The 10,279-nt window shown below is 39.3% G+C and overlaps 2 protein-coding genes across 3 annotated transcripts; both read left to right on the top strand.

The window, feature by feature from the left end:
* Nucleotides 1–317: 317 nt before the first annotated feature.
* LOC110184014 (uncharacterized) lies at nt 318–1,801 on the top strand. The gene is made up of 2 exons (XM_020952380.2): nt 318–888; nt 1,059–1,801. The coding sequence occupies exons 1-2, from the start codon at nt 462–464 to the stop codon at nt 1,730–1,732; spliced, it is 1,101 nt and encodes a 366-aa protein (XP_020808039.2). The 5' UTR covers nt 318–461; the 3' UTR covers nt 1,733–1,801.
* Nucleotides 1,802–3,919: 2,118 nt separating this feature from the next.
* On the top strand, nt 3,920–9,955 carry LOC110184008 (uncharacterized). Of its 2 annotated transcripts, none has more exons than XM_020952373.2 (3): nt 3,920–4,004; nt 7,626–8,692; nt 8,758–9,955. In XM_020952373.2, the coding sequence occupies exons 2-3, from the start codon at nt 7,627–7,629 to the stop codon at nt 9,699–9,701; spliced, it is 2,010 nt and encodes a 669-aa protein (XP_020808032.2). In that variant the 5' UTR covers nt 3,920–4,004; nt 7,626; the 3' UTR covers nt 9,702–9,955. The 2 variants fall into 2 exon arrangements, with proteins under 2 accessions (XP_020808032.2, XP_086687253.1); XM_086831127.1 differs by having other exon boundaries at nt 3,922–4,046.
* Nucleotides 9,956–10,279: the final 324 nt, after the last annotated feature.

Raw genomic sequence — 10,279 nt, 5'->3', positions numbered from 1 at the left:
TTAATCATCTTCAAAGACTCTATTTAATGTTGTCATTTTCTAATCTTCACATTTACTTTTTAATTAAAAAGGTCCAGGAAAACCAGTAATAATTGAAGGTTTGAATATTCAAAGTAAATATACTAATATACTAAATAGTTGTATTCGTTTGGTACGAGTTTTTTCTTGAAATATTATATTGAAACATGTTGATTGTTGCAATTACTAACTTTTATACTTAGTCCAATGACTTATTTATTTATTTTGTTATTAAATTATTCCCTCAACTCTTAAGGATACTTTTCCCAAATTAAATCACTATCTTCTCCATAGATATACCCCACTTCTGAATCGTAGAGCATCATCCCACGCATTTATCACTTTCCGCGGATATACGCGTCGCAGTTTGCGCCTCATGCCGCCAGTTCATCCGCGCCACTCGATCAGTTGGGATCAGCTCCAATAAGTTCCGAGATATCAAAATGCGATCCTGGTTCTTGACACTCAGTCTGCTGCTCCTCGCAGCCTCAGCCACATTCCACACGGCAGAGGCACGCGGTGGAAGAGGTCGTGGTGGTGGCTCCTTTGGTGGATTATTTGGCGGTTGGCGTAAATACAAGAAACCCTCGTCTTCGGGTGGCGGTCGTCGCGTGGTCAGCGGATCTCCAGTACATACGGCCATGACAGTGCCGAAACCACCACCACCTCCACCACAACCACCCAAACCGATGATGGTACCGAAGCAGCAAGTGCCCAGCTATCCCCGCCAGCAGATGCCACCGGGATACGGCTATGGATCATATCCAATGGGTCAGGCCAGCGGAACGGTCTATGCAAGTCCCCAGGCTCTGCCACCTGGAGCTGTATTCCTCTCCCAGCCACCTGTGGGAATGAATCGGGGATTAGGAGGTGAGTCTTTAACTTGGATAGATATACATACCTGACTAAAGTCTGTGAAAGTGTTTGATTAATACCGTAAATCTTGATTATATTATTACTAATTTGTCACCATAGTTTACTAGTTAATTCATTCCTTAAATACTATAATCTTAAGTAATAAATTTCCCCTCTAATTTCAGGCTCTGGGGACTTCCTAACCGGAATGCTAGCGGGTCATATGATGAACAACCTGCTCTTTGGCCATCGTCACCATGGTTCCCATATAATCCGAAATCGTGGGGAGGAGGAGCAGGTGGCTCAGGGAAATGGACGCCAGATCATCATCGTCAACAATGGCCAGCAGTTGCCGGAGGAAGTGGCTCAAAATGAAACTACAATTTCAGGGGAGGCATCCGTTGTAGTTCCTCCCGAGAATCCACTGAACGAGGAAGACGGAGCTGGGGAGGAGGAAGAGACCGTGGAGGGACATGGTGATGGAGACGAGGAGAGTGCCCCCGTTTCCAGTGAGGAATCTCCAGACCCTGAGGCAACCCTTCCCCCCATGCTCGATGGCGGAATCGTTTGCTTTCCCATCATGATGAACGAAACGGATCCCGAGAATCCAGAGGTGACGCGACAAGTGGAGCGTGTGGCCTGCTTTCCAGTACCGCCCCACAATTCGGTGAGCCCGCCACCCTGGAACCACCCCACCACCGAACCACCCATTGTCGCCGGCGATATTGTGGGTGGCTCAGAGGCAGGTGGCTCGGTGGGTGCGCCAGAGGGACAACACGACGAGGGTGCAGGTGACGCCGTCGAGGTGGCCAGCTTTGTGGCTGGCAGAGCTGCCAATGTCAAAACGGACTCCTCTTGAGTTGAGTTTCTGCTAGGAACTAAGTTATATGTAAACAATAATAAATAAAAGCCAATAATTTAATAAGAATATCATTTTCTTAAATTTATATTTTTACAATTACTAAAGAGTATAAAATACAAGTATTCTGTTTGTTCTTAGATAGATATTCCAGAGAATTTTATTATTTTATTAAAGAGGGTTTCGAGAATTACCCATACATTAACATGGGAATTTCCAGTAATATTCCATTCCTGCGGGAATATATAGAGACTAAAATAGAAAATTCCAGGAATAGAATCTACGTCAGCGACTCCCGCGGTGGTTTATCAACAAGCTGACATTTCTGATGGAACTCACCCTTCTTCCAGGATACAATTACAGCTACAAAAAGCAGTGCCAAAAAATATTAATTTATACTACATTATATTTTAATTTTAAATTCATTTACAGATATTACAGATATTAAAATTACACAATAAAAAGTTCCAAAATTTGGTAATTTGTAAAAGCTCTATCTTAATAGAAAATCTACGACTATCTTTTTCTTTCAGTGTTAACCGAGTATAACAATATGTTATGATTATAATACTTTACCTGAACAACTAAACAACAACAACTATAAGTTCTCACAGTGTATAAGTAAATAAAAATAGGGCAGCAACACAAACAGGGGCTATCATATTGCGGCTTCATAAACTGTAACGTTGACTTTGACGTTGAAGGCAAATTAACCCATTAAAATAGAAAAAATAATCCTTGCTATTAAAAAAGAATTAGACCAAAATATACCTTACATACAAATAGAAAATACAATATTGTCCATTAATATATACACATTTAAATTACTAAACTAATTCCAAACTGAAATTAAATTAAACGAATTTATACAATAATCAAACATATAACAATTAAAAAATAGAAAACCTTTAAATATATCTATTTACATAAGTTCTAGCATACTCCTTAACTCCACAGTTACAGGGTATCAAAACAGAAACAAAGAGAGTCGGACACGAGCTTAAAACACCTTCGCGTGAGGGGCGTGTGTGTGTGTGTATGTCTGTGTGGGTGAACGATGATCCAACAAAAGCAATGAAGCTCACTTGATGCTCATTAAAGCCCCCAACAATATTGTTGTGAAAACAAATAAGAGCGACAGAGAGGAAAAAAGATGGAAGAGATTGTGAAGAGAATATGACCAATGACACATTGGTACTCTCTTTGGAAGAGACTTGAAGCAATATCATTCACACAGTTTACAAAACGTAATATAAAAATAAATAATATATAATTTAATATTAATTTGACTTTATGAAAACGCTTATCGAGAAACACTGAATTCTTTGCCCAAATAAACTTTTGTAAATCTTTGCAAATTGTTAAAGGTTACTTGTTCTTCCCTTACTTAAAGTTACGTCAATATGTTATCTCTCACAAATTTGTATCTTAATATTAGACACTCATAATTCCAGCGTAAATGATTTTACAGCAGCCGAGAGATAAACGTATTATTGCTTAGATAGCAGATATTCCCTTTGGAGAGGCACACCACCAGAAGCTAAAATTAAATAAAAACATTTTGTCTGAAGAGCCCAAGAGACAATAAAGCGACGCCAGATATTGACAAAAACACAAACAAGAAGAGCAAGCGATGGGAATGATAAATACACTGAGAAAAAGGTGTTAGAATAATCTTTTAACTTACTTAAGTTTATTAAATTATATTATTATGCTCCTGGAGTATGCAGATTTAATAACCTAATAAAAACTAGCATAGCTAGTTTGTTTTTGGATAAGTTATAAGATTTTTAAGATTTGATTTAACGAAAAAATGGTCATAAAAATCTCCATAAATATTCTTTTAAAGAATGGGAATATATTAAGTTAACTTATAATCAATTTCTGATATGATCCTATAATTTGATTGAAAACTGAACAGTTAGTTAGTTTAGTAAGTTAGAAAGTTAGATTCCTTTATTTTTAAATACTAAAAAATGCCAACAAAATTATATTTAAAATTGTAATGGCATTATTTAAATATACATTATTTTAATACACTTTTTCTCTCTGTGCACTGACCACTGCTGATGACAACAACAACTAAAACAAGTTGGTTTCGCTCTCGCGGTCGCTGCCTTCACTCTGCCGCTGCTCTGGTCTGCCGCTGTCCGCTCCAGAGAAAAGCACAAAACGCGAACGATTTTTTCAGCGGCAGTTCATTTGTTCGAGAAACTTTGCACGAAACAAAAGCGAAAATCGCACGCGGCAGCGGAATAAACAGTAAAACAAAGTAAATATTAAATAAATTAGTGTTTATTGCATTCTAAACCAAGTATGTTCAGTGGGTGCTCCATGTGAGGAATACGAAATTCAGTTCGCAAAAAAAAAACAATTGTTTCAAAGTTATTGTACAGTTCAAAGCAAGCGTTGCATTAATTTAGTCACTAATTGTGGTGGCTTTTGTTTATTTTTTTGCAATGCCTGGCCGACTTCAAGGTCACTTAAAGCTAAAGGAAACCAATATAATAATAAGTGTCAGATATACATAACAATAAAAGCCAATTCCCTGGTTCTTTCAAACCAATTTTGGGGTTTCTTCTTAAACAATTTTTGAAAAAATATATTTTTATAGACATTTATTTATATGTCAACAGATGCCTTGTGTTGATATCTTGCACAGCTTTTATGTTTTCAAATATCCAGAATTTACATATATTAATTGTTAAGCTTTTGTTTCATGCACTCAACAGGTTGGTTTAAATATAGAAATGTTTAGAGTTCCATTTTTTATGACAGAAAAGCACTTTGAAAGGGCGGGAATAAATTATATATGTATTTATACTACCCTTCAGCTTAAATTTATGCATAGTGCAGTGGAGTGTAAAAAAATATCAACTATAAATACATATACACGAGTCGCACTATTAGATCACCTATCCAGTATTTATTTGTTTAAGGAACAGCTGTCATATCATATCATTAAGTCGAAGGGTAAATATTACTTTAGGTAAAATCAAATAGTTGGAAGTCTGTTGGCTTTAAATAGAAATAAAAAGACATTTTGTAGGAAAAATATTTTTGGAGAGTCACCCACTCAAAGCCCCATATATACCATACATAACTAACCGGCTTTTAACGCCCAATTAATTTTTATTTTTATATATGTCTTATGTGAGGCATTATGGTCTCTGGTTTTGCATCATTCTTCCCTTATATTATGTAAGGTTTGAGCAACAAGCAACTCTCTCCAAGGCTCCAATGAGTTAATGAATCATTTGTTTTTAAAGTACTCATAGTACTCATTTCGATTACAATATTCATATATACACTCTTCGATCTGTGGCTAATCTTAAAAAGCTTTGATCTGTGACTTTAGTAAGGTGATAAGCAGACAATTTCTAGACCGTCTCCCTATAATTCTCAGAAACCAAGAAAATGAGTAAACAAACACGGGGTAAACAGCTTTGGGCTTTAGCGTGTTCATGACCATTTCCCCATTGACGTCATAGCTGCGCATGCGCTGCAGCTTTCGTCGATTTCCATGACTCACTTGAAACGGGTTTAACACGTTTTTAGCATCGCTTGCAGTTTTTTTTTGCTTTTAGCAAGTGCATGTGTGTCAGACCCAAAACAATAAACTTGGATTACTATTTTTATTTCAGTTACAACTGCCGGTAAATAGGTAGATTTATTTTAATTAGACTGTGTCACACTCTATTGTTTATTTTGGCGAAATTCCAGAACTGTAATTCGTAAACAATTGTTTTAACAATTACTTGGGACAAATTAAATGTTAATGGTATGAGTCGTAAAAGTAAGACTGGTTTTTTAGAGCCCTCAATTTTTGATTATACTTTTTATAACCCTAATGAGTATTAATATTCTAATTAGTTTAGAATTTAAGCACTGGTTTTAATGGTATTTTCTTATGAGTAAAATACGTTCAGAGTTTGGGAATTATATTTTTGAAATGATAACCTACGGGTCAACATAAGTATTTGGTTGCTTTTTCTTTGAATTTTAATCCTAAATATTATTACTAATTAATAAAATTCACATAATATTGGCAATAATATCACTTATTGACCTCTTTTATTTGCGTCGTAGCAAGTCTTATTAAAATTCCTAGAACATTAATTTAGAAATTAATCTAGTTTAGTTCTATTGAAACATGACTCACATTCGTAGTAAGTCTTATCAAAGATGTTTGTTTTGGAAAAGGTAATAAAAATATTTTTTTTATACTCTTTCAAAGGTATTATAATTTGTAAAGGAGCCATTTCTGACCCTATAAATCATATATATTCTTGATCAGCGTGAACAGCCGAATCGATTTAGATAAGTCCGGGCAAAATTTAATTTTTTAAAAAATTTCAAAATTTTATAAGGGGTTACATTGTTAAAATTGTAAATAAATGAGAAACATTTTGATTTTTTACAATTTTAAATAGAGTATGCAGATTTATTAACCTAATAAAAACGAACATAGGAAAGCAATCCGAATTTAATTTAATGCTCATTTCGCTTAGTTATCAGTGTTTTAAACTTTGTTTTGTTGCAAAAATTCTCATTTAAAAATCAATACAAAGATTTTATTAATTTTGGGCTTATTGATAAATAGAATTCAATTCCAAACTGCAAGGGTATTCAAGCTTTGGCTTTCTTATTTTATTATGAAATCAACTGGCATGTTTATAAATTAATTTCGTTAGTACCACATTTCACGCCACTTTTAATTTAAGCCAAAATTCTTTTTATCCAATTCCTTTCGCCTTCGAGCCTCATAAAGGAGGCTTCCGTTCGCCTTGGTCACACAGACTTGACCTCCGAACTCTCGAGTGTTTATAGTTCAGGGACTTGGGACTCGGAACTCGGAACTTGGGTGTGGATTAGGGTGACGAGACCAGAACTCAATGGAGCATAGCCACGCGACAGGCAGCCCCAAAATCAGCAAGTTAATTATCATTAGACAACCGCCCAAGACACGCATAACGCGCTTCTAATTTGGTCAAATAAAAAATGGGCGGGCCATTGCAGAACGCCTTTAAATTTTTGGCAATCAGGGCGTGTCAATTGCTTCACTGTTTAATCGCTAAAGTGGCCAAAAGAAAACAATATTTATAAATTAAATTTCTTAAATTTCTTTGGAGTATTTTATTTTTAAAATCAATTAAATTAGTATTTGTATCTATAAGATTATTTTTTTATTTTTTCAAGTATATAAAATCTGACACTTGAAGCTCCAGAAATTCATGGAATTCGGAATAGGAATCCAGAGGGGAACCATGTCTCAGTTGACTTACCATAATTGCGGTTTATTATTAGCTCAAATTGAATAAATTGTTTGTTTTTTTACATATAAAAATAAAGCCTCGCTGGCAGATTACTACAAACCATATGGACAATGGAAATCGGGGTGCAGTAGGGAAAAATATATCAGAATATTTGAAGATAAGGTCGGAGACTTAAATACCCTTTACTACTAATATTAAATTCAAAAATTATATTTCAAAAAATATATATTATTTCTATGCTGGAATTATTTATTTATTTCTGTGTTTAAAGTTCATTTTTCAAAAAGAAAACTACGATGAGTTATCCGAATATAAAAATAACCGAATAAATAATATTTTTTAATACTTAATATAAAAATTCTTATCAGTTTAAAGAATATCTTCTGAAGCAACTCAACAATATTGTAAACGATATCATCACTTACAATGAATTGTTTTTAAAAAATAAAACATATAAGATTTATCTTTCAAAACGATGTAGTAATTCTCTGGAAATTTGATAAAAGAAACTCTCAATGTACAGCTCTCTCTACTTTTAATAAATTTATTTAAAATATTCCGTAGAATTCACTCGAATTGAGATATTTGTGATTAATCAATTGCTTCTTCTCTTTAAGGATGACCATTATACCCAGGCGTCTCAGTGGCAGCCTGCTGGTGGTGGGGCTCCTGATGCTATCCCTAACCACAGAGGATGTGCAGGCCAAGCGTTGGTTTGGCGGTGGCGGCAGCAGGAGCCGCACCAGCTCCAGTTCCAGTTCGAGTCGCAGGACTTCCTCGCACTCCTACTCTGCTCCCTCCCACTCCTACTCGGCTCCTTCCCACTCCGACAACGTAAAACTGAGCTATGGCGGTGGCAGCCACTCCCAGCCGAGCAGGGTGAGCAGCTCCCAGTCGCAGAGTAGCCACAGTGTGGCCAAACCGGCGGCCACTTCATCACCAATTGGCTGGAATGTGCCGGCCAAGCCTCAAGGTCCACCTCCCGCATACTCCGCCTCGAATCCTGTGGGTGGAGCTCACACCAATATCCACGAGCGTCCGCCAGCTTATAATCCGGCCTACAAGCCGGCACCACCAAGCTATTCGGCGGCCACTCAGACGCACAGCAACACGAATCTCCAGAGTCCAGCTCGTCCAGCTGCTGGAGCCGCTTCCAGTTCCAGTTCGAGTGGAAGCCACTACTATGGAGGAGCACATACTGGCACCGGTTACAGGGGTCGGAATAACTCCACCGGTGGATTTGGATCTTCTGGAGGTTATACACCCATTACGGCCACCAATGCCCATAATGTGCAGTCGAGCTATCCGCGTCAGCAATTGCCAGCGGGAGCCACCTATCATCCAGCGGGTCAGTTGCCAGCGGGAGCCACTTACCATCCAGCGGGACAGCTGCCAGCAGGTGCCTCATACCACCCGGCGGGTCAGGTGCCACATGGAGCCACCTATTATCCAACGGGACATGTTCCGGCAGGTGCCACCTATCATCCAGCAGGTGCTTATCCCATGGGAGCCTCTTACCATCCCGCTGGACAGATTCCCCATGGAGCCACCTACTATCCACAGGCCCCAGTTGGCGGAGGATTGCCGCCGGGAGCCACCTTCTTGCCCGCCGGAGGAGCTCTGCCTGCAGGAGCCACCTATTATCCGCAGGCGCCACAGAAATCTTCTTCCGGCTTGGGTCTGGGTAAGTTTTATATATTTTATATTTATCTTTAGTTTATTTAAATGTTTTGTTTGTTCTTTTTGCAGGCACTGGTCTCATTGCTGGCGCCTTGGGTGGAGCCATCCTGGGTCATGCCCTCACACCCACACAGACGCGTGTTATTGATCATTCCTACTCTGGCGGCGGTGGTGGAGGAGGAGGTGGTGGCAGCAGTGGTGGCGATGACAAGATCATTATTATCAACAATGGACCACCCGGTTCTGTGACCACCAGCGATGTGGGATCGGGCACAACGGTGATAAATACTGGAGGCACTCAGGCAGCTGCCTCACCCTCACTGCCAGTGCCCCCAGCTCCTGCCTATGCCGCTCCAGCACCTGGTTCTGCTCCAATGCCTGCTCCAGGAGCAGTCCCACTGGCACCTCTAGCTTCTTTGCCACCGGCACCTGCTGATGCCAATTCTCCTGCGGGAGTTGCACCAGCTCCCGGTGCAGCTGCCAATCCCAGTGTCCCAGTTCCACCAGCACCTGGTGCGGCCTCTGCAGATCCAAATGCTCCACCCGCACCTGGTACGCCGGCGGCTGATCCGAATGCTCCACCGGCAGGTGGCATCATTTGTGTGCCCGTTAAAGTGCCCGAACCAGATCCAACGGATGCCACCAAAACGATTGAGGTGGAGAAGATCGCCTGCTATCCGGCACCGCCCCCAGAGGCAGCTCCACCGGCCAATGGAACAGCTCCTGTCGCCGTCGAGGGAGCTGTGCCGCCTCCCGTGTCCGCTCCTGGATCTGTGAACCTGGCACCATTCCAGGTCACCACACCGGTGAGCATTCCGGAGGGATCTGTACCCCTGGCACCGATAGTGCCTGGAGGCCAACCGGATATCATGAAGATGCCGGGCCTGACCTCGGCGCGTCTTTCGGCAGAATCGGGTCTCAGGGATGCTCACAGTGTGGCCGGAAGTAGCTTCGGTCACTATAGCCTCGTCTCCACACTGATGACCCTGCTGGTGGCATATTGCCTTCACTAGAATCCATCTTTCCTCCCTTTCAAGGACGCAGTGTCATTGGCAAACCGGAAAGCTTTAACTAATTTATTGCCAGTCTGTGGACACGAGATTCGCACGGATATAAATATGAATGCCTTAACCCATGGCCCATCGGTCCTTTTCATATATTTTGTAAACGAATCGAATTTTTTGATATATATACTCGTAGTTCTGTTAGACCTCAAAATAAGCCACCAATAAATGTAACAAAGAATTGAATGAAACCAATTAAGGAATACTGTATGCTGTTTTAATTGTTTATTTATTTATTTTGAGGTTTTGTTGTAGAGAAACGAGAAGTATTACCATATATCCCTTTAAATATTATCCTTTAAAGTCGTTCAAACACATACCTTATTTCACATCGAAATTTAATTTAAACGTAATTTTCCAACACTGTAAAAAAGGACCTCAAGCTTAATTCTTCAACACTGAATTTCGGGTTAGTTTTTCCCCCCAACCAATATTAGGTTTTTATATGTAATCAAAATGTTTAACCTTAATAAAATGAATTTTATAAATGTAATTATTCGCAGCATACTTTTCCATCTCAATTATAA

The sequence above is a fragment of the Drosophila serrata genome, unplaced genomic scaffold (genome assembly GCF_035046125.1).
Source record: "Drosophila serrata isolate PLE 108 unplaced genomic scaffold, ASM3504612v1 contig_240, whole genome shotgun sequence".
In the NCBI taxonomy this organism is placed as follows: domain Eukaryota; kingdom Metazoa; phylum Arthropoda; class Insecta; order Diptera; family Drosophilidae; genus Drosophila; species Drosophila serrata.
The sequence above is the reverse complement of the archived record's forward strand: the minus strand, read 5'-3'. Positions and strand labels throughout refer to the sequence as shown.

Bases quoted from the DNA above. Each gene is read 5' to 3' on its own strand.
- LOC110184014 (XM_020952380.2), top strand. From the start codon at position 462: ATGCGATCCTGGTTCTTGACACTCAGTCTGCTGCTCCTCGCAGCCTCA. The intron at 889-1,058 runs GTGAGTCTTTAA...CTCTAATTTCAG, and splicing joins AATGAATCGGGGATTAGGAG to GCTCTGGGGACTTCCTAACC.
- LOC110184008 (XM_020952373.2), top strand. From the start codon at position 7,627: ATGACCATTATACCCAGGCGTCTCAGTGGCAGCCTGCTGGTGGTGGGG. The intron at 8,693-8,757 runs GTAAGTTTTATA...TTCTTTTTGCAG, and splicing joins TTCTTCCGGCTTGGGTCTGG to GCACTGGTCTCATTGCTGGC.